Genomic DNA, 25058 nt, shown 5'->3' with positions numbered 1-25058 from the left:
ACTTCTGTTGCTAAGTGAGGTGTTCGTTATGTGAGTCACACTAGTTGCCAAGCACCTCAATTTTGATCACGTGATCACAGGGATGCTGCAATGGTTGTAAGTGTGAGGACCAGTCATGAGTCACTTTTTAGCATCATCATAACTTCGACCAGTCACTAAAAGAATGGCTGTAAGTCAAGGACTACCTGTAATGAACCTCTAACATAAATATTGGGGATAGATAATGCAAAGGCAAGAATCATTGGAGATGACCCTAAGACTTGGAAAAATTAAGGGCAATCACAAAAGAGGCCAATGGAAGACAAGATGGTTAGATGCTATCACTGATGTCACAAGCTGATGAAGAAAACCTTCAAAGGAATTACTAACAAAACTGTTGTATATAAAATATAAACGTTGCTCACAATTTTCCTGGTAAGTTTCCATGTCCAAACACGCTATATATTCCTTCAGTTCCTGCCTGTGTTGCTTCGAAGATGTCAAACAGAAGGAGTAGGGAAGAAAAGTTAGTTTCAATATGGGTACAAGGCTATCTTCCTCTTCTGGTTTCTGATTGATTGACTGATTGAGTCAAGTTGCTGTTGACTCCTAACAACCACATAGATAGATTTTCTCCTTGACGATTTGGGTTCTGAGTTCCTTGGAATTCCATCTTTGGCAAAGAAAAACTGTTACTTGAAAAGTTCACTGAAAGAAGTGGTGATTAAAATACAAGTCCTAATCTAGATGTATCAGGCTGTGGCCCTCCTTTATACAACCTTATTAGGCAGGTATGGATTAAATCATCCCCAAAGCGTGCCCAATACTGAAAGAATATTCTCAGGTGAAATCATTTTGTTCCAGAAAATCTATATTGACTTTCAACATGTGAGAGGGCTATCAGATTCCCCTGGGAAGCTCACAAACCCAAGAAAAAGATGATACTGCTTCCCTTTAATTTGCCCCCCAGTTGCTGGTATTGGCGTATACTATTTTTCCTCACTAATAGCCATCGGTAAGCCTCTGTAACCATTCTTTTCAAGAATGCCAGGTTGGGGAGGTGTGCCTGAAACAAACAGAACTTGTGGATTTTTTGCTCCCTGTTTGCTTGGCAGAAGGAGAAAAAATAAATAAACAGAGGGGCATTTTGCTGAATTTGTACAGAACATTCCTTCGGTTGGATACCAGGCTTCAGAACCGGTTCAGAACCAGAGAAAGGGTTTAATGAATTCATATCCGTCTTGCTAAAACAATATTAAACTTTTGGTTTATATTCTGCCATTGAATTGTTTCCAGAGAAGTCGTGGGATGACTCCTGTTTCATGCTATGCGTTCTTGGGAGCGAAAGCAAAGATAACAGTGAGAAAGTGTGTCTCCTGAAAGTTTCAAATGGAAGCCCCTACTGTTGATCACATCAGAATTTTTTTAACGTTTTCTCTCCCACAGCAGCGTGCTAAGCTAAATTGCAACGACAAAAATAGCAAGTTTTTTCCCCTTAAAAAAAAATCTATTATTGAACCAGAGACTTGTTAAAAGCCATTGAAAGAAAGGCTCCATTACTAAAACATGAATGAGATCCCATTTGGGTTAAAGTCACAATTCTTCTTCTTAACAAGATGATAGTATTAGGTCTTGAACATGCTGGAGTGCTGTGTTACAGATGAAAGGCTATTGTGTTCTGGAAGGCAAACTCTGAGAATTTGGTGCAATTTGCCAGCCCCTGAAATCAAGTCATTTGATGAAAGTGCTTCTCTCATTTCAAGCTTCCAAATATGGATAAAAGTGTGGCTTTCCTATGAAGCATTAATACACACTTGTCTTTTGTCTTGATGTGCCAAAAGGGAGAAGGCCTAACTTTAAAGATCAGATTGTTTAAAACAAAACAATCTGCATATTGTTATTATTTATTGTTCATATTGATGTGTGTTGCCTTTTACAAAGTACTCGATGGCAGATACTGACGTCTGAAATTTTACAAGCCTAAATTCAAGAGATGAGACAATAAGAAAAAAGGCAGGGTGTGTGATATTCCCTTTTACTTTGGGGCTGAATGCACTTTGAAAAAAGTTTGGAAGAAAGCAATTTGGACTTCAGGTGAGCACAGCACCTCTCTGCTATTCATTAAAAGCCCAACTTTTAATAGGGTGCTGCACAAGCCTGAAGGGAGGTGCCCTTTTTTAAATAATTGCAATAAGCAGTCAACCCCAACCCTCATACTCTACCACTTGGGGGTCAGAATTGATCTAAAGCTTGAGATCTTGCAGTCACCTCAGATGGCAAATGCTCATAGGCAGGAACAAGATATTGAAGGATACAACCCTATGGTCTGGCCTTGGGATAGTCAGTTGCCTTCAAGGGCAATGCCAAATGTTATTCTATCATTTCATTGAAACAGTCAACAGAAAAGCCAGTTGCTTATTGAATATTTTGTGCTCCATTTTGTCTCCTATTCAGAGGAAAGGTCCTTCTGATCCTGCAGTTAATATATTTGCAAAAAAATGTTGCTATGGTCCAGGATGGAAAGTATGGCTGGCCTTTGAGGCCACAGCTGAACTCTTCCAAACTACTTCATATTCTCCATCTCTGGAGGTTTCTAAGAAGAGGCTAGGCAGCTACCTCACATGGATGGTTTAATTGGTTTTCCTGTACATTGCAGAGGGTTGGACTAGATAATCCTTGTGGTCCCTTCCAACTCTATAATTCTATGTTGAAATCACAAAAGAGTTGAGGATGAATTGAAACTGCATTCCTCTGGTGAAAGTTGAGGTTTTCTGTAGAAATGAAAGGGCATTACTGGAGTAATGGTAAGCCCAGGGAACTGGAGGTTAAATAATGAGGAAAATGTCTGAGCTGAGCTTCTTAATAAGGGAGCAACAGTGAGCTATGGAGCTGGTAGAATTAATGGCCCTTGTACAGTACACAAAACTTTGTTTACTGGGGACAAACTTCTCTTGCTTAAGATAATAGCTTTTGAAAGTGGGAACTGTGGACATGCTGAAGGAGGCAAAGGGAGGCACAGCTGAAGGATAAAGTTTTTCTCCATGCAGGATACAACTGCCTCCTCAAAAGAGTCTATAAGGTGTGTCAGTAGCTATAAATACAGTATATTGGGATGGGCTACACACACACACCCTAAAAGCACTTTCATCTCTATTTTCAGTATTCTGGTGAGGTTCCAGAAAACCGGGTGGAAGTTGTTGTCGCTAATTTGACCGTGATGGACCGAGATCAACCCCACTCACCCAATTGGAATGCTATTTACCGAATAATCAGTGGAGACCCTTCCAGTCATTTTACCATTAGGACTGATCCTATTACCAATGAAGGCTTGGTAACTGTCGTGAGGGTATGTATGCCTCTCATCCTCTACGGACTTTTTCACAGGCAAGTTCTACAGAGACGTGAGTTTGGATAAAAGTTGGTCAGGTCTTTGTGGTTAAGGGATCTGATTCATGAAGGCAATGCATCCAATGAATACAACAACCATTTCATGTAGAGCCAAGTTTTTATTTGGATGGATGGATGGATGGATGGATGGATGGATGGATGGATGGATGGATGATGTGTGTCACTGGGCTGCATAGATATGGGTTCAAGATCCAGTAGGGACAGGGCATAACATGATAGCTTTCATATGAAGAGTAAGATGGATTTTTAGAAAAAGAAGAAAAAAACCTTTAAAAAGTCAATACTACTTGACAACTCAGAACTCTAGCCAGCGGGCTTATAAAGCTTTGCCCACTCAAGGTTATTTTAAATTCACATCAGATTTTCCAAGATTGCATTGTATTTATGAAATCCTAAAAACTTTCCTCTCTTGGGTGCCGGGAGTCTGAATGTGGTGGTGTTGGGTACATGCAACTGTGTTCAAACTTTGCCAGTCTTTTCACAGTATAAGCTGAGCCATTATTGAAGAAATCTGTATTTGGCTGTATATCACAAAGGGGAATCTTAAGGAAACGTGGTGGCTCTACTGGGATAGAATGAATGCTTTGATCCATAACAGCAACGTTGCCTTGTCAGAACTTTTTTGTCAAATGGGAACTATCCTCTAGATAAGGCATTAGGTGAGATAAAATTAACTGCAACTGATGTAGAAAAGTGCAAGCTTTTGATGTGGGCAAAGAAATGTCCCCAGATCATATTTCCACACTGACAGCAGTTATTATGTAGGAATAGAAGAACTCAGCTGGATCAGCCAAAGACTGGTCTACTCCTATGTCCTATTCTTTACAGTGGTCCAGATTCTTCTGGAATGACCACAAGGATATAACTTTCACATTAGTTGCCACTGATACCCCCACCCACCATGAATTTGTCTAAGCCCTATTCCACAGCATACATTCCCCAAAGTGATGCCCCTCCACTGTGTTGGATTTTAACTTCCATAATTTCCAGCTAAGTCGTGCTCCTTGAAAATTATAGGAAGTAAAATCCAGCTCATCTGGAGGGCACCAGATGGAGAAAATCTTCAATAAAAGATAGATCCATTTAGTTATTTATCTTATCCCATGTACATATCTCTGTAAATATGTCCAACTCCATTCCCTGCAGTTGTAGGCTACAGTTCTAAGCCGGGCCATTGGCAGTGGGGGGAATCAAAAATGTCAAGATGGACAGTAGTAAGCATACCCAAGTTTCCTAAAAGAGATGGGGCTTTGATCACATGGTTGCAGCCAACATCTTGACTTTTTTGACACCCCCAAAGGAGGCCCCTGGTTCTAAGCATACCTATTTAAAGGTAAACGTATACACAACCAGCTGTAAAAGATACAAAATAGGATAAGCAGTTGTTGTTGTTTATTCGTTTAGTCGCTTCCGACTCTTCGTGACTTCATGGACCAGCCCACGCCAGAGCTTCCTGTCGGTCGTCAACACCCCCAGCTCCCCCAGGGACGAGTCCGTCACCTCTAGAATATCATCCATCCATCTTGCCCTTGGTCGGCCCCTCTTCCTTTTGCCCTCCACTCTCCCTAGCATCAGCATCTTCTCCAGGGTGTCCTGTCTTCTCATTATGTGGCCAAAGTATTTCAGTTTTGCCTTTAATATCATTCCCTCAAGTGAGCAGTCTGGCTTTATTTCCTGGAGGATGGACTGGTTTGATCTTCTTGCAGTCCAAGGCACTCTCAGAATTTTCCTCCAACACCACAGTTCAAAAGCATCGATCTTCCTTCTCTCAGCCTTCCTTATGGTCCAGCTCTCGCAGCCATATGTTACTACAGGGAACACCATTGCTTTAACTATGCGGGCCTTTGTTGTCAGTGTGATGTCTCTGCTCTTCACTATTTTATCGAGATTTGTCATTGCTCTTCTCCCAAGGATTAAGCGTCTTCTGATTTCCTGACTGCAGTCAGCATCTGCAGTAATCTTTGCACCTAGGAATACAAACTCTTTCACTGCTTCTACATTTTCTCCCTCTATTTGCCAGTTATCAATCAAGCTGGTTGCCATAATCTTGGTTTTTTTGAGGTTTAGCTGCAAACCAGCTTTTGCACTTTCTTCTTTCACCTTCATCATAAGGCTCCTCAGTTCCTCTTCACTTTCAGCCATCAAAGTGGTATCATCTGCATATCTGAGATTGTTAATGTTTCTTCCAGAGATTTTAACTCCAGCCTTGGATTCCTCAAGGCCAGCTTGTCGCATGATGTGTTCTGCATACAAGTTGAATAGGTAGGGTGAGAGTATACAGCCCTGCCGTACTCCTTTCCCAATCTTAAACCAGTCCGTTGTTCCGTGGTCTGTTCTTACTGTTGCTACTTGGTCGTTATACAGATTCTTCAGGAGGCATACAAGATGACTTGGTATCCCCATACCACTAAGAACTTGCCACAATTTGTTATGGTCCACACAGTCAAAGGCTTTAGAATAGTCAATAAAACAGAAATAGATGTTTTTCTGAAACTCCCTGGCTTTTTCCATTATCCAGCGGATATTGGCAATTTGGTCTCTAGTTCCTCTGCCTTTTCTAAACCCAGCTTGTACATCTGGCAATTCTCGCTCCATGAATTGCTGAAGTCTACCTTGCAGGATCTTGAGCATTACCTTACTGGCATGTGAAATGAGTGCCACTGTTCGATAGTTTGAACATTCTTTAGTGTTTCCCTTTTTTGGTATGGGGATATAAGTTGATTTTTTCCAGTCTGATGGCCATTCTTGTGTTTTCCAAATTTGCTGGCATATAGCATGCATTACCTTGACAGCATCATCTTGCAAGATTTTGAACAGTTCAGCTGGGATGCCGTCGTCTCCTGTTGCCTTGTTATTAGCAATGCTTCTTAAGGCCCACTCAACCTCACTCTTCAGGATGTCTGGCTCTAGCTCACCGACCACACCGTCAAAGCTATCCCCGATATTGTTATCCTTCCTATACAGGTCTTCTGTATATTCTTGCCACCTTTTCTTGATCTCTTCTTCTTCTGTTAGGTCCTTGCCATCTTTGTTTTTGATCATACCCATTTTTGCCTGGAAGGATAAGCAGAGGCTTCGGTAAATATAAAGAGATTGTGAGTGAATAGTTTTCTGTAAGTCTAAATCATGTGTACGCATCACAGAAAATGTTTTAGCACATTTTGCTGTGTTATAGTGAAAAGAAAGAATGCCTTTTAAAAAATAAAAAACCCTCAGAAAGATCCTATCCTATATCCAAGTAGCTCACGGTGCTGTTTTTCACAGAACAAAAGCACTTAACTTGCTTTTCCGCATCACCATGGAAAAACACCAAAATTGCATCCATCATAACATGAAAAAGTCCCTTTCAAAACCAAACCCTTTATTCCACGTCTTGCAAAACTGAAGACAGCACAAGGTAATTTTAAGCTGACATCAAAGGCAAAAAGTGGGATGGGAGAAAACGGAGTTGTTGGCTTTTCTTTTGGCACTGTTTTTGTTTATAATAAGCCCTGCCTTATTCAGTTGAGAAGATTGGAATCCAAGCCATTTAGAGGGCACCAGATTGAGAAAGGGTGGCATCAGCCTTGTTGGATCAGTATCTATATCAAATGTGGTGTATTACTCCAAATTGGCAAGGAGTTATGCATAAAGAGAGAGAAAAATGTTAACAGTGGAATCCTAAGGAACCAAAATGCAAGAAGTAGAAATGGTAAAAACTATGTTATGGGTTAAGCCTGCAGTCCTGTCCATATCTCTCTGAGATTGAGTCCCGATAAATCCACGATATAAGAGTATTATTTTAAAAAAGAAAGAAGGGAAATAAAATCAGGTGCAAACAACTGATGAAAATCCATCAGAATCAGGTTCCGGAGAAAACTGGAAAAGAATGTCAGAGCCTTGGTATCCCAGGTGGGAAATCCTAATAATTTAATTTACAGACAATGTTCTGTTGGAAGGAAACCACTATTTGAAGAATTGCCCGTTCAAATCCAATTTAAAAATAAAGAACCCTAAGAAGGGAGACCAGATGTGGTCAGGTTACCTATCAACAGATATCTGGGTTCCAAACTCAACAGTATTCTGGTTCCGATCCTCTGCTGTAAGACAGATGTTACGTTTTCCCCTTTAAATTCTCACAATTATTTATAAATGAGCAACTCCACATAAGAATCAGCAGCCATGCTTTTTCCATGTCCTTTTTCTCAATAATTTTCTTCTTGACATGAAATTCAACAAAAATTGTTTTTGTCCCAGTCTAGTCTACTTTTAGAACATTTATTCCTTTATTTGTTAGATTTACATCCCACCTTTCTTCTAAGAGCTCAAGTTAGCTTATGTACTCTTTCTTCTTCCAACAATAATCCTGTGAGGTAAATTGGGCACAGAGAGAAGGACTGGCCCAAAGTCCCCCTGGTTGCTTTTGTGATTGATGGTGGAATAGAGCCTGGGTCTCTCCACTCGTAGAGCAACATCTTCCCCAAAACACCATAGGGGTCCTGAATGCATCATGCAAAGACCAAGGGTAACCCTCAGCCTAAGCAAGTTTGCAGATCCATGATTTAAAACAGGTCCTCTACTGTTAGGAGTCTTCCCTTACCATGTCAGCTGGATGCTTACTTCCCTGTAAAGGTCTCTCTGGATTTACCTGAAGAAGAGTGTGCATTTATAGGGGCCCACAGTCAGCTGCAGAAAATACCAGCAGATGTCAAAACTGCCAACCATCCTCTTCTTTTCTCCTGTGGTCTTTTTGGGAATGCCTACCAGTGCCATGGAGAATTTTGCAGCTCAGATTTGGTAACCCTCCTCTTGGATCCATTATCTTCAGTCACCCAGCTTTCATAACTGGTGGTCAAGGATGCCATCCATTTATTCCCATGTTCATCTAAAGTCTTTGTGAGAATCATAGAATCATAGTGGTGGAAAGGACCTTGGAGGTCTTCTAGAAGAGGAGGAGGGACCTAACTCGCCCCATCCTGTGTGTGAATGGGGCATTTTAAAAATTATTTGAATCAGAAAACAAGCAAACCAGCTTTCAGCCTAAGCTCTTCTGCCATTGAAACAAGTGTGCCGAGAGGCATCTATGATGTACAGTTCCAATTTTATTTTTCACTACAACAAGAACCATTCCCTCTGTGGCACAAGATACTTATCTCCCTCACAAGCCTTGTATAAATCAGGCAAGGAGGGGAGGGGATTATTTTACAGGGTCTGAGCAAATTCCCCAAACATGGAATAGAGGCACCCTGTGGCTTCCTAAAACGTTATATAAATGTTGCAAGGAATATAGAAATGGATTTGAAAGAGAGATGCGCTCTATTATTGTTTGCCTTTTCCCAGACATAAAATCAAGAGGGTAACTTATTCCTTATAGTTAAAAATGCCCTTAGAACTAAAGGAAACAAAAGACAACTCAGACCCAACCTGATTTATCTACATTATATGTACCCCTTAAGAAGCTACAGTGATCATTTCCAAATTCAGAGCCCCTAGCAAAGGTTCTTCTAAACTTTTGGAGATGGAGTGAATCCAAACATAAAGAAAAGTGGAAACACCACAAGATGTGTAGGTTGATAATGGATTGTTAAAGCCTTCTTTAATTGCCCAGCCCATATTAACTTAGAAGAAGAAAAATAATGCACATTTATTAAAATGAAAGGCAATGCCGTTCCTCAATCAGTTGAACCAATATACAAACTAACCAGCATAGACACATTTAACTCCATCTAGCAAACTCCATCAAATCCTCTGGCTGAGCAATAAATTGCACTCTAACTAGTAGTAGTAATTTTTACGACAAGAAAATTCAGACAAGAAAAAAATGTCAAGAAATGTCAACCAAGAAACCCCTTCATGCCTCTTGCTAAAAAGGTTTTTTATCTCTCCATCTCCAAACCTAAAAACAGCAGCATGCTTTTCCCCCATAATATATTCAGGATGCTTTTCATGCCACAAACTCCTTCCCAAATTTCCTAAAATATGTTGAAATTTCCCAGTGTTAAATTATCCATCTGATCTAGCCATTCCATTCCTTTCCTAGCCACAAGCCCTTATGGAAGTTTCCACAAAGGTTACAGAAATGGGAATTGGCAAAAAGTGAAGATGGTGGCTATAACATGCAATCAAATCCCTGCAGTGCATGTAAGAAAGGGGCAGGATTTGATTGCACAGTCACAGCCACCAACTTGACTTTTTTGACATCCCACCTCTTGCGCACTCCCCTGACAACAGAAAGACAAAAAGACTTTTCTAACCCTAGTCCAAGGCTAAAACCAACCAGTAGGGCTGGGTAGTACTTTGGATTTGATTGCCACAAAGTACACAGCAATGCACACGTGGTATCTGTTAGCAACACCTTCACAATGTTGGGTCTTTTTCCAAAATGAGTGGCTGCCTTCAGGTGTTGTACAGACGGGCTGTATTCATGGTCCCTGTGCTCCAAAACATTTTGTGCCAATCAAACCCACAGTGTGGCACAGCCCAATGAACCAGCACCTTTAGTGTGCCCGAAACTTTGCCAGGAATGAGGGCAACTCCTTAAGATTGGCAAAAGGTGTATTCCAGATGGGTTTGCATAGCCTACAGGGGAAAATGTGGTTGGCTGCTTAGCAGTCAGCACCTTGCACTGACCCACTCAGTGAGGCTGGTTTCTTGTTCATTATATTGTGGGAACCTTGGCAGCTGGGTTAATTCAGTAAATAATGATTCAGTTATCCATGGATTGATGTGTCCTGCAAACACAGCCATACTGTCCTCTAGCTGCTACAGTTCTAATATTTTCCACTTTCTCCAACCCTCTCCTTCTGTCCCATTGCCTACTTTGGACCTTGCCTTCTGAAACCTAAGGGTTCTCCGTTCCTGGGTTATGCATCCCAATATATTTGAAATGTGGATATACCTTTATTTTCTGATGTCTGAGAGAATAGCACCCTTTTGAGGATACTAAAAAGTGCTTTACTTGTTTAGTCCCAGTAGTTTCTCCCATATTAAGCAATAAAACTTCTGTCTTTGATTCAGTGTCCTGAATCTAATTGTTTCAGCAAATTCTGTTTGGATGGTTCTTTGCAAGGCTCTGTATGCTTCTTTTAAGCACCCTCCTTCTGTAACATTTTATTTGCAGTAAGCTATTCTTTCTTAAATGCCTTCCAGCAATGTTTCATTTCCCACCTCCCCCACCCCCCAGTGCCAGGATTAACTACGCTATTGTGGCTTCTTGAGAGGTGATCTAATAAATATCAGAGAGTGCTTACTTAATCTTTACAGGTTTGTTCAAATGTGACACTATCAAGTTTATATTAAGCCAGAGATTCATAAGAGGAAGGTTTTGTCCTCTTGGAGGCCAGAGGGAGATTGGATGGATGGATGGAGGGGTGGAGGGGTAGAGGGATGAAGGGATGGAGGGATTTTACATTTTCTGACTTCTAAAAGTACAAGGATATTTATTGCCAGACAAGGCAACCCTTTTAGATTATCATTACAAATTCCACAACTGTGTAATTACAATTTGTAATTTCATTTGGGCTTCAGATCATGACATAACACAGAGACAGTATAGATCATGCATGTTGGTGTCCTTTGGCAGACCCAGGACAGAGGTGGTGCATCCAGCCATCCTGGTTCTCCTTGATCTCTCAGCATGCTATTGATCATGATATCCTTTTGGAACAACTGAGAGGATTGGGAGTGGGTAGCACTGTGTTGTGGTGGTTCTCCTTTTCCTGTGGTCAATTCCAGTGGGTGTTGACAGCAGGGGAGAGGTTAAGCCTTCAGCCCGTCTTCTATGTAACATCTACATGAAACTATCTCTGTTAGGTCATCCTTTGGCTTGGCATTAGGTATCATCAGTATTCCTATGATACCAAATTATACATCATGACCCTAGGCTATCCATACAATGTTGTTGATGTCTTGTCTCAGTTTCTAAAGGTTGTGAGGTTCTGGATGGGTGGAATAGACTCAGGCTCAATCCTAACAAAACTAAGTGTGGGTATTTAGAACCCCCAACCCTGGGAATTTTCCAACTTTAGCCTTGGATGGAATATCAGCTGGCAACTGTGGCCAAGAAGGCGTTTTCACAGATTCATCTTGTACACCACTTGCATCCACTTCTCAACCAGGTAGCTCTCCCAACAATCATTCGTGCCTTAGTCACCTCACAAATGGATTATTGCAATGTGCTCTCCATGGGGTTGCCCTGAATACCACTCAGTGGCATCTTTAATTGGCCTACAGCCCTTGCATTTAGTTCTAGATGCAGGATTTTCTTTGAAACTACTGTATGTTTTACAATTTATCTTGCTATTGTATTGTGTTTCCATGAGTTTATACAGATAGTCAATAGATAAGTTACAAAGGCATCTTACTGTGTCAGCAGAGTAAGGCACACTTTTAAAAGTGTGATAGTTGGAGTTTTAATTTTGATTTTTGGACAAAGTAATATCCCCGTTGCACTGGAAGAGCAATCATTAGCATTTGCTACCCATTATTTTTCAAGGCAGACTTTTCAAACTAGATGCCCTCCGGATGCGGTGGGATTAGAACTCTGAGTTGTGAGACTTGCGATCTCAATCAAGTTGCAGAGCACCAGGCTTGGGAAGACTCCTTCAAGATGCCACTGGACTCTTGTTTTTTCTTGTTTCAAATGGCTAATAATTGGACAGGCCTGCCTTAGCACACAGCATCACATGGACAATCTACAGAACTCCCCTGCTTCTTCCTTATAAAAGCAATCCAGCATTCTGGTCAATGCCTAAACAATCATGAGACACTGAGTGATCATTGAATTTCCAGTTGATATTCCTCTCCCATGCCTTTGTTTGATTTCAGGAAGTTGATTATGAGATGAACAGAGCTTTTATGTTGACAGTAATGGTGTCCAATCAAGCTCCTCTTGCCAGTGGGATTCAAATGTCCTTCCAGTCTACAGCCGGAGTCACCATTTCAGTCACTGATGTCAATGAGCCACCCTACTTCCCAACAAACCACAAACTCATCAGGCTGGAAGAAGGTGTGCCTACAGGGACAGCACTCATGACTTTTTCAGCAGTGGACCCTGACCGTTTCATGCAACAGGCTGTCAGGTATGGTGGTGGAGGGTAGAGCTCTCTATTTTGGGAGTGGGCAACCTTTGGGTGACTATGGACCACAATTAACCAGAGATGAATGGGGCAGTGATGCAAAATAGGTGGGGCCATGTTATATACATGGATGGGGCAAGGGCTGGGTTGGGTTCTAGATAAGAGACTTGTTTAGAGCTTACATTACAGATTTGTCTGTCTTCTGCCTGAAAACAGTATGGAACTGTGCTGCCAATTTTTTGTAACTGTGTTTGGAAAGGGATCTTGGAACTATATAAGTACTGATATCCATTCCACATGTTTCTCATTAGCAAATCTGTATCATTGACAAACAGCTGGCAATGCAAAATTCTCCCACAGGAAGGGTCAACAGCTTAATGGCTAGGCTCCAGCTTTGTATGCCAAGGATTTGAGGGTCTGTCCCTGACACCACCAGACAAATGTGGGGAAATTTCTGCTCAGTACCTGGAGGGTTATTGTCAGACAGTGTTGAAGTTCTGGAATAGATGGAGCAGTGGTCTGACTCAGATAAGACAGTATGGCTATGTAGTGGTCAAGGGTGTCTACAGGGTGTGGTTAAAATAATTCAAGATGGTGGCCACAATGATGCAATCAAAGCTCTGCGTATTTTTTATGTGCATCACATAAAAAAATCAGTGGGGCTTTGATCACACCATCATGGATCCCATCTTGGGTGTTTTGAACCCTGGTAGTGGTTCAGATTCAATCTCCAACAGGTGTGATCCTGGGAAAAGATGCAGCTGCTTTAAAGTGGCACAAACAAGTGCTACATCTTTGCTTCTGTTGCTTGGTCCAGTGCCTGATAAAATGCATATCAAAGTGGCTGGTTAATTAGCCTCTGCCATTTGTGTGGTTCATATCTTCCCAAGCAAGCATTTATCTGATCCACACATTACATTTTTGGATGTACATGTATTTAAAAAAAAAACTTAGATACACACATAATAGATGAGCTATCCCTGAATTTTGCTTATTTCCAGCAATGGTTAAGAGAGTGGCTGTAAGCATGCTCACAGATGTTCCATATTTTGAGCATTCAGTACATTTAAATCCCAGTTGATTGTCTGGACCTGTACATTGGGTGTAGCCTAGGAAAAAGGAACTTTAAGTTATTGTCCTCTGTCTCTTGGTCTCACTGGTTATCTGTCTGTTCCTTTACTGCAAACGTTAGATAAATTTGGCACAGCAGGAGGGGCGCCCTGTGGAACTAACACCAGGGCCAATTAAACTTACATCACTTGTGACATTTTATAATCATTTGAGGGCTGAAATATTTCAACTGGGATAAAGCTGTCTGGTGCAAAAATGACAATGGTTACTCATTGCCTCTGCTTGTTGGCATGGACAGGCAGTGGAACTTTTAAGGATGGAGGGAATGTCTTAGCTAACAAGCTCATTTTTCTTAGTTGCTTCATTTGCAATGGCTGGCCCTTCAAAGGGGAGCTCATTTCTGCCCTGCACCTGGAACAGCTTAAATCTTAGAGTGATCCGATGGAATGCAGCAAGCCTGCCATCAGATAAATCAACTTAGCACTGATAGATTATACAATTTGTAGCCTGCTTTTTTTCCATTTTTAAAATAAGCCCAAAGCACAGTACAATTCATTAAAAAAAATCAGTTAACACACACGCACACACACAAAAGCCAATCCAAAAATAACAATGCTACAAAACATTTAACTATCTTAAAAACTTTTTAAAACTTTAAACATCAGACAAAAATGCTAACCCAGTCCAGAAAGGTGCGTGTATCAATTTTACTAAGCTCCTGGATGAGCAGATACATCTAAAGCTGGGGATGAAGGATGAAAAGGTCTGCAACCAATCATACCTTAATGGAGAGAATTCCACCACAGAGGCACATGTCCTGAAATGCCCTCTTAGGTTGCCACACCAGATATTGCTGGTACATGGAGGCATCTTCATTAGATCATAACCAATGAAGGAGGTACATATAGTCCATGTAGGAGAAGATGTACTGTATGTTCAGTTATAATTTTTAGGTTTGTGGGATGCAGTAGAGCAGTGTTTCTCAACCTTAGCAACTTTAGGTCAAATTTTCCCAACTGGTGTCCTCTCCAAGTTCTGAATATCTGTTATCAGTTGTGTTGGCATTGATAGGAATTGTGATCCAGCACATCTGGGGGAACACCTAGTCAGAGAAGACTGGCTTCATTTGATACTCTCTGCTTGTTCCAAAAGAGGACAAGTGTGTGTGTGTACGTGTGTTTAACAACAGTCCTGTTCATAATCTTTCATTAGAACACCTCCATTTTGCATGTCCATTCAGGCAGTATCTCCTACAGATCAAAGTGATCCTTGACTGGGATCCTCTGGGAATAGTATGAATGTCAGTGAGGAATGGGGAGAGCTTCCTATATATGATAGAACAATAACAGGATTACTCAACATGGCCTAGTTCACCTAAACCATATCCACCCATATTATTGTGACCAACCAAGTTAGATGTATTCTGCCATCTAGCAAGGACACCGAGAAATTCTCTTCTGTTTCCAAAAACAAGGGACAGCTAAGGCTACTTGATGACTCACAAATCTCACAGGTACTAGGTCACCAGTGGTTCATTAGGTTTTGATGTACATCTTGACTGCAGAAAGGTTGAATATTTTTCTTTACTATGGCTTAGCCAGCCTTGATCAGAATACCACAAATGAGCATATGCGTATGTTATGCCTCCTCCATATCAGAAGACAGTTCCTTCTGATACTGATCTGCATAGCTGTGAAATGCTCTTGCTGCTGCCTCTAATAGAGAAGGAATGGTTAGGCAAGCAGTACATAGCAAAAGGTGAAAGCTTTTCTCAGAGAAACTGAATCATGTGGAGTCCTTGGTGCGCTCTGAGCCTTGTTGTTTTCTTGCAGATGTTTCATTGCCAGACTCGGCAACATCTTCAGTGCGAAAAGGGAGTGGGTCTTGCTCTCTGTTTATATACTGTTTGTCCATCTTGTGTTGGTGGAGGTGCTGTTCTCTTCTTGGGAGTTGTTTGATTGGGCTGTTGTTTGCTGCTTGGTTGGTTGACTGAGTTAATAGTTCCTTGATTAGGGTGTATTGTGCTGTTTGGTTGTTCATCTGGTGTTAATCCTAGTGTTGATTTTTGCATACCTGGGTGTTGATTGCTGGCGAGGAGGTGTTCTGGTCTTTTGGCTTTTCTGTTGTCTCTTTTGAATGGTATGTAAATGTTGTTTACCTCTATGTGTCTGTTGATGGCTGCTTTGTCTGAGTGCCAGGCTTCCAGGACTTCTCTTGGATTTGGCTTGGTTTAGGATGCTCACCGTTTCCCAGTTGAAAGTACGGTTGAGTCTGTCCGTGTGTTGTGAGATTAAGGAGTTTTCATCGTCTTCGACTGAAAGTGAATCATTGCAGAAGATCAAATAAGGATGGCCAGCAATTGGGACTGAGGAATGAGTCTAATTTGTCAGTTAGAACCCATCAGGAACAAACCACAAGAAGAGATAGCCATCTATCTATCTGCTGTAAGCCACTTGGAATGTTTGCATAAACAGAAAGATGGGGCATACATTTAACAATAGACACATAAATATGAGTTTGGGGCCTTCCAATTGGTTTGGATCAGGTGGAAAGGAATGCACTATTTTCTTGATCCATTTTGTAATCCCAGCTATTGTTTACACTATGGAAAGAAAAGAAAATCACATCTCCCTTTCCTCTCTAGAAGCTGGGGGCAATTTTGATGAACAAAACAGTGCATGGAGAGAGCCTTCTTACACATCATCATACACCCATGACAGCCTTATCCACATTTAATGATTGATTGATTGATTGACTATGTGCCTTCATGTCACTATTGACTCTGTGATGAATTATTCAGTTCACTCTGTAAACTAACTATGAGTGCTAACTACTGCGTGCTGGGCTAAGGTCAGCCCTAGTGCTAAGGTTATTTTCAATCCACATTACGGACATCTCAATGGAAGAGACTACTGTGTGTTTTCCCTGCTCTCTGCAGATATTCCAAGCTGTCGGATCCTGCAAACTGGCTGAATATTAATGCCACTAATGGTCAGATCACCACCGCTGCTGTCCTTGATCGCGAGTCAGCCTACATTAAGAGCAACGTCTATGAAGCCACATTCCTGGCAGCTGACAACGGTAGGCTTGAGCACTCCACTCTTCATGCTTCACCAATAATGTGATGCATTCACTGAAATGATGCCCTGACAGAGTTGTCAGTATAATTTAGATTTTCCCAGGTTTTCCTAGTTCTTCTGAAAAAAAATCTTCATGAAGTTGAGGTAGAACACTGCCAAAAGAAATGAAATGTGTGAAATGTTCACAGATTATAATGGAAAGAAAAACTGGGGGATACAGGAAAGGGAGTGTAAGAAATGAGAAGGTTCTGCTATGTTGGGATGAGTGGAGAATGCAGACAGAAAAGGCAGGAGAAGGGATGGACTTGCTGTATGTTCCTGATCTTTTATTACTGACTAAGAAACACTGCTGAGGGCAGAAAGGGAGAGACTCCATCTGGAAATCAAAAACAATCTGAGGCTAAGGGAGAATGGATTACATGGAAGCTGTCACTGTATAGATTAGAAACATCAAAGTGAGGTGCTATACCTTTTGAGTGACCTAAAGCAATCTTCTGACAATCTATACAATTCACTCATTTTTTTTTGCAAGGCCAAGAATCACCAGTGGCATCCTTACTGACAAGCAGTTCAGATATTGAAACTGCCCTACTGTGTCCTTTAAATCATTGAATGTATTGGAGCCACTGTTGTGTTCCTCACCCTGCAGACTAGAGGGGGATAAGGCTGACAGGCATCGGAATAAAGACAGTCAATCTTCTCAGAACCTTATTTCTTCAAATATCTGCTGTATTTCCCTTCCTGGGATATACTTTACCTAAGTAGTTATCTATCTATCTATCTATCTATCTATCTATCTATCTATCTATCTATCTATCTATCTCAAATATTTATATCCCACTGAGCCTCTGTAGAGTTCTAGTTACTCGCAACAACAATAAAAAAAACTAGAAATAGAAAACAGAACAGTGGAGAAATACTTCAGAAGTCCTAAAATTAAATACAATATTTTAAGGCAGTTTGATTTTAAAATATAAAGAAAATAAGAGAATAAAACCAACAGAGATAGCGCTCCTCAACATCTCTCTAGTCCCTCCCTCTCAAAGTCTGCTTCAGCCTTGGTCAATGCTGGCATGCACTATTGCCTTAACAAATTATCCATGCAGGAATGTGGCCCTCCAGGTTTAGGCAAAGCCAATAAATGATAGTTGTGCTATTTTTTCAGTCCAAGACCTGCAATTGGCCTTTGGTGGCATGTTGGGAAGGGCACTCCAGAAACTTAGATCTGTACCAGTGTATATACTTCCCATGATGGTTGCATTTCTTTGCTGCTTTCATGTTAACATGTACAGTTTGATGGCAACTCTGGGCTTGGAGGGCTGTTCCTAATGCTTGGGGCCCTCTGACTGTAGACCTCTTCTCTGAGGGATTCCCAGGCTGTTTCTTCTGTCCATCAGGAACTCCTTGAAGAATCAAACTCCAAGAGGAAGGAGGCCTTGATTTTAATATTGGCAACTTGCTTGCCAATAGAATTTCCTTTTACTTAGGCTGTGCTACAATTCAGAATAAAGCTATTTCCATCAAGAGGTCTTGTTGCTGATTGGGAAGTACCACACATAAGTACAGAGAGGACTAACTTACAGCACCATTTAAAGGGATCCCAAAATGACTTATTACAAATACCTTTACCCCAACACCATCAGATACTTGAGTCCAGAGATGGACTGTGTGCCTCTGAGCACCAAAAGCTTACAGTATTTTGCATATGCTTAGCTGTCATCTGACCCCATTCTTTTCTTTTCCTCCTTTATTAAGAATTAATCAAGAAGGATCAAAAATTAAGATTAGGGCTCTTCTTTGTTACTCATGCTTGAAATTAAATGAATGCATGTGGTATCCCAACCTGATCTTTATTGTTGAAGGGAAGAACTTCAACTGTGTACGACATTCACTGTCCTTCTTCTCCCTGCCAATCTCCTCAGATCTGCTTCTGGGCATCCCCCCACCATGTTAAGAGGATACAATATGAGCACAGAAGATCAGAAGAACTGCCACCTCCCACCAATTTTGTTGATAAAAAAGCATTCTGCTATTGGTAGACAGTTGTATCTATGTTAGTTAGGCAGAAGAATCTATCATACACAATACTTCCAGCTCAAATGTCCCTTTCTCACAACCAAGGTCTTGGAAGGTTAGGCTAGACATAAATGTAGAGGACAGATTAATATTTTTTGCAAAACTACATGTTCGACCCCATTCTAACTTTGTGAAAGACAAGCATTCACCTAAGTCTTCCCATGTCCAGGCTAATGTAGTTAAAACCATGGGCTTTTTATGCTTTGCAGCAAATCCAGATCAAGGCAGGAAACCTGAAGAAAACTTCGGCAGCCAGCAAGCTGAAACAAACTGCCTTCCATGTGGGACCTGAGGTTAGGCAGGCTAACGTAACAACCACAACAAATGGACAGACAGGGTTTCATCAGGGATTCAGAGATTCTTCAGTCAGCAAAAACTAATAGGAGCCATAAGTCAGAAAGCTTTCAAAAAAGTCATGAGAAAGAAACAATAGAGATTTGGGATGTTCTGCTATTTCTTTTAAAAGTTTAAAGAAAGAGTGAAAAAGAGCTCACAACATGAGTTTTTTAAAAAAAATCTTCAGACCAAGCTGTTTTAAGAAACAGTGAAAATACCTAGAACAAAACACTTCACTGTTCACAGGGGAAGGAAGATGGCAATGTCCTCTCTTTTTCTTCTAACTAGTGGGAAACTACTGACACACGTTGACCTAGAGACAGAACAAAATGTGCACATGTATGTCAGCGTGCACCAAGAATTATATCAAATGTTGATAACCTTGATAAAGTTATGGAGAACTTGATTTGGCAACTTTAATAGTGCTAAACCTTATTTAGGTACAACCATTGAAAGATAGCTTGAAGGAGGCTTTTGAGATACGCATCTGTATCTGCCATGGAGATGGTTTCAGCCATTCCTATTATTCCAACAATATGAGGGGACAAATTGCATCCCATTATATGCTCAAAAATAAATTGCTTTCTCCCAGCCTGGTGCTCTCCGATGTTTTGGATCACAGCTTCCAGAATGCTCAGCCAATAACACTGTAGCATCAGGGACTACAACAATTGTCCTTGGATCAGACCAATAGTTGTTATCAACATGCTATATCCAACAGCAACAAATACTTGTGACAGCTCAGAAGTAGAATATAAAAGTAACTCCCCTGTCTTGTTTTCTGTCCTCAGCTTTTAGCACATTTCAGACTTAATAGCTCTGAACACAGAGGATGCATGTAGAAATAATAAATAGGATATCAGAATGTTTGTTGAACCCATCGCCCATTAATATCTACTGTGAATAACAATCTATCTCATCATCTCCTTCTTGATCCTTTACAAGAATAATGAAACTGGAGGTCTTCTCCATGCAAAGCAAGCATGCATGACCTGTGGCTTTCCCCTGGCTTATAAACACTGATAGGGCCACTTCTTCATAAATCTGTCTATAAATGCATCTATGTAACTTCTTCATGTCACCTTAGAAGAGCAAATTCCATATGTGACTGTATGTACTGTGGATGATGCCAAGAAGAACAGCTCCATTTGTTTTCACCCCATTAGTCATAATTTTACTGGTTCTGTTTGATGTAGATGGAACAAGGGAGGGAAAACATGCACATCTGAGGCTTCTGAAATTCTTTCCAACCTTTTACCAGCAGTGGGTATAGGCAGTGTCTGTATTTCCTTTGTTAATTTGTACTGTGGGTATATGTTTGTGTATGGTGTGTATGAGTGTGTTTCTTCCCTAGTGTCACTTATATATGTGTCTGTGTCCATGGGTGCACTGGGAAGCACAGGGTAAGCTGCATACAATCCACTCTGGTCCTGGCCCGTTCAGTTTTGGGAGAGTTATCCTACTGATGGACAGATCAAGAACCTTTTCAATTCTTGGTTGGGTTGGAAAGTAGAAGAAAGAAGGAGAAAATGAAGTTCTACATTGCTTTACCATTTCCTCATAGAGGTGGTATATCAACCCCTTGATTGTCGTGATTGACCTTTTCTGTCCTTTCTGCAGTTCAGTGGCTTTTGGAGATGGAATGGAATGAGCAAACTCTCTGCCTGCAACTTCCTGTGTGCCAACCATTGCTCATTCAAATGGTCCTCTCCCTGTCTAGGTATCCCTCCAGCCAGTGGCACAGGCACACTCCAGATCTACCTAATTGACATCAACGATAACGCTCCTGATCTTCAGCCAAAGGAGGCCCAGATATGTGAGAAGCCAAATCTGAATGTCATCAACATCACAGCCGCAGATGCTGACATTGATCCAAATGTCGGCCCCTTCGTCTTTGAACTGCCAAGCGTGCCATCTGCCATTAGGAAGAACTGGACCATTACACGGCTAAATGGTAAACCAAGCAGGCAACACCTGGCACTGTTTGTAACTTGGCATATGTGCCTTCAGACTTTAAAAGTTTTTGTTCTGTCCTCGGTATTAATTTTTTAAAAGAAACCCACATCCTGGAGGACATTTATAAGCAAGAGAGTTAATGAGAAATTGCATGGATTGGGCCTTAAGCAGAATCATTCACAGCTTTCATTGGTTCTTGGCTTCCCCACCTTAATGCAGCTTGTAATTACGCATGGTTATCAGGACTGAGTTGGGGATAAATCATCTGTAATCGCCCAGGAGGAAAAGCTATTATCAGTCTTCCTTATGTTCCATTTTTATTGTCATAAGCCACAATCAGGATCAATGATCAACCTCTAACCATAATTGCATAAAAGTCACCTCCTTTTCTAATTTACCATGGAAGCAGCTTCAATGCTGGGAAAATAGGAAGGTGACCACTTGGGTGGGAATGTCATGGGGAAAGGAGCTGTTGAAATCATAATAATTAACCTCTTTATGGCTTATCAGGTTCTGCCCAGAGATCAGCCTAGGTGACACATGGGCATGTTTGGGGGCGGAACTAGTAAGGAGTGGATTTTCCAGATCAGTAGATATTCAGAAAAAGTAGGTTTTCCACATGGACCTGTTCTTCACGCCTTCCTCCATTTCGCTCCCCACAGGTGATTATGCTCAACTTGGTTTACGAATAATGTATTTGGAAGCTGGTGTATATGATGTTCCAATCATTGTAACAGATTCCGGAAACCCTCCTCTGTTTAACATGTCCATCATTAAGGTCAAGGTGTGTCCATGTGATGAGAATGGAGACTGTACCACTATAGGAGCTGTTGCTGCAGCTGGGCTGGGAACTGGAGCCATTATTGCCATCTTGATATGTATCATCATTTTACTAAGTAAGTGTTGCACCAGGCAATATATGCATATGGTCTGAAGCCAGGGTTGTTCTCTTTATGCACACATACAACTGTCAAAGCCCACCAATATAATAAAAACATGGTAAAAGGGAATAATACTTTCATGGTCATAAAGGCACAGTTGCTCCCTACCATCATAGACACTACTTTCTCCAGTAGTGACAAGCTGGATTTTAAACCAGAATTCTTGAAAATCACCACCCACCTTTTATGGCACTGATAGAAGAAAAAAAATTGTGGACCAAATTACACACACACACAAACACACACACAAGGAGACTAGAACAGCAGCTTGCATATGCCACAAACTCCTTGATTGTGTCAAGATGATGCTATAAAGCTCAGCAGTTACCTAGTATTCTCAAAAACTGGAAGTAAGATATCCATGGTAAGTCTAAAATCCTATGAAATAAAATATTGGACCAAGTCTAGGGAGACCCAGTTCAAGTCCACTATCATCCAGGGAACCTGCTTGACTTTGGGATTGTGAGGATAAAATGCCAGTGAGATTCCCATGTACCTGGAAAAAAAGATGGGATATGCATTTCATACTTAAATGAATGATACCATCCTAAATCCTTTTAAGGATCAAATTATATGTTAATAGGCCACACAGATGATGCCCCCCAAAGTACCACTTTTTGTCATTTTCTTCCTCTTTCCCAGTACTGTATTGGCATGCTCTTTCACCATGATCTTTGGGAATCATACTCATATCCCTACTCCTATGGGTAACCACCATTAAGTAGAACAGGGATGAGGAAATACTGAACTAACTTCACATTACAGGTATATATCCCATCATAAAATGGGAAACCTAATTGAATCTCAACATGTTAATGCCAGTTTTGGAGTCATATTGATCAGATTAGGTAGCTCTATCCCAGAATGATCAAATAGTCAAGCATCAAAAAAACTCAATACATACAGAGTTCCCTCTATATTTACACTTGGAAAATAAGCTGTCACATTTCCTGGGTAATCTTTAATATACACATGCTAATTTAATTGTGGCATGATGGTAATGAGTAATAAATATACATTGGTGTTCTAAATTGGTTGATCATAATAAAGCTTCCTAATGCCAATTGTTAGTATTTTGTGTAGTAAAAATCCACATTGGAAGAAACAGAAGGCAATAAAGCATAAGACACAGTTTTACTTTTTTTCTCCCTTTGCATAAATCAAGGTCTAAAATATGATTTAAACACTTGAGCATATTCTGTTGACTGAAATTAAATGTAGATGAAAGGCATTCGATTTAGGAGAACCCTCTTCCCATCTTCAAATCCATTATCCTGTTCTAAATTATGGATTTTATTACAAATGTATATTTTAAAATATTCATTGTTCTAATTGGTTTTTTTTAATGTTCCGCAATTACCCTAGTTTTATATCAGTGAACATGGAATGGTGAATAGGAATCTTTCTTCCATGTACATATTTAATTTGGGGACTTGTTCTATCAGTTATTTTTACTGGGAGGTGGGGAGAAGAATGGGTGAGTGGGGCATATAATTAACTTTTGTGTGTGTGTGCGTGAGTGAGTGCATGTCTTTGAGATAGTCTTGGCTCCTGGTGACTGCCTGGACTAGTCCCTGCAGTTTTCTTGGCAAGATTTCAGAAGTGGTTTGCCCTAGCCTCCTTCCTAGGGCTGAAAGAGAGTGACTGGCCCAAGGTCACCCAGCTGGCTTTGTGCCTAAGGTGGGACTAGAACTCACAGTCTCCTGGTTCCTAGTCCAATGTCCTTGATCACTACACCAAACAGGCTGTCATACACTATCGCATAATGTAGCCATTATCTAGGTCTACAACAAATTGCCTTGTTTTTATTGACTGATTGATTTGTCCCATGCATATCCTGCCTTTCATTCAGGAGCCAACAACCCTGTAGGGTAGGCTGGGCTGAGAGAGAGTGACTGGCCTAAAGTCACTCCAGTGAGCTTCTGTGGATGAGAGGTCTCTCCAGTGCTATTCCAATACTTTAACCGCTATACCACTTGATGTCCTTGATTTCATGCAGGGGCACCAAAATCTCACGAGATTTGGTATTCTATAAGATTAGGAACCCTGGAATAATTTTTTCAAACAGCCCTTGGAGCATGCCTTTTTAAACCAGCATTTAATTATTCAAACAATAAATGGTTGATTTTTCTTGTTTTTAATACCTGCAGGATTAGGTTTAACTTTCTTTTCATCAAGGGCTGTATCCTTCAGTCATGGATGGGACTATAGCAAGGAGTGAGTAAGCCAGAGTCCCAAGACTGTTTCTAACATCCCCTTTTCTCTCTCTTGTTCCTTTTCTGAAACCCTCTCCTGGCTCTCTCTGGCTCTCCTCCAAGCACAAGCTTGACAAGGTAGAACAGTTACAGTAGGTCTTACAGCAACCTAAACTCATTGCTTGAAGAAGACTCTTAAAATTATGCCAACTCATACATGAAATCCCACTAAGAGCTAAATGTGATGTGAAGATACAGGTTGCCCCTCCTGTACCCAGTTCTTTCATGCCCTAAGCCCACGAGAGTTATATAAAATCCCATTCAGATCAGTTCAGAAAATTGATCCTATCTGATTCTACTGTAGAGGTCTTCAAACAGGCTGGATGGTGATCTGTCAGAGATGCTACAATGGATCCTACACTGGGCAGGGGATTGGACCAGACAACTTCTAAGATCCCTTCTAGCTCGTTGATTTCATGATTCCAAGAATTCAAAACAGTTTGCAAAAAATGGGCCCAGTTTGAACTTTTGAATCAAAGTACAACAGTCAACTTCAGATATTTGAAATGGTTTTGGAAAAGCCAGTTCTGTCCCTTTGCTGAAACATCCCAAATCACTTGAATCAATTTGTAGTGGGGGCCTCTAACAAGAGGGGTCCAAAAAGTCAAGAGGCCAGGCACAACCTCACAAGCAAAGCCCCAACCCTTCTTATGCATGCCACATGCCATGACATTGTGACTGCTCTCTTTTTCACAACTCATCCCCACCCTGTCCCCCAGGGATGCCTCTGATACACAGATATTTATCCTGACTGTTCAAATCAGCTCTTCCAATTAGATTCAAAAAGTCTGGCCAGTTCAGAGATTTTCTCAAATCATCTTTGAAACAGATCTGCAAATCTCGTGTTTGCCCAGCCCCGATTTGAATGCCTACAGAGCATTCATAGAGCAGCCATCGGGT

At 41.0% G+C, this 25058-nt stretch overlaps 1 protein-coding gene across 1 annotated transcript in view; it reads left to right on the top strand.

Annotated features, from left to right (window-relative positions):
• Nucleotides 1-25058, top strand: part of CDH4 (cadherin 4) — a gene marked incomplete at its 5' end in the record, with an annotated part of 297707 nt that overhangs the window by 259683 nt on the left and 12966 nt on the right. The window contains 5 exons of the mRNA XM_063296981.1: nucleotides 3140-3325; nucleotides 12193-12446; nucleotides 16453-16595; nucleotides 20727-20960; nucleotides 21625-21858. Of these exons, the coding sequence (XP_063153051.1) occupies nucleotides 3140-3325; nucleotides 12193-12446; nucleotides 16453-16595; nucleotides 20727-20960; nucleotides 21625-21858 (1051 nt within the window). The remainder of the gene's footprint in view (nucleotides 1-3139; nucleotides 3326-12192; nucleotides 12447-16452; nucleotides 16596-20726; nucleotides 20961-21624; nucleotides 21859-25058) is intronic.

The sequence above is a fragment of the Candoia aspera genome, chromosome 3 (genome assembly GCF_035149785.1).
Source record: "Candoia aspera isolate rCanAsp1 chromosome 3, rCanAsp1.hap2, whole genome shotgun sequence".
Classification (NCBI taxonomy): domain Eukaryota; kingdom Metazoa; phylum Chordata; class Lepidosauria; order Squamata; family Boidae; genus Candoia; species Candoia aspera.
This window is presented reverse-complemented; position numbering and strand designations above follow the sequence as displayed.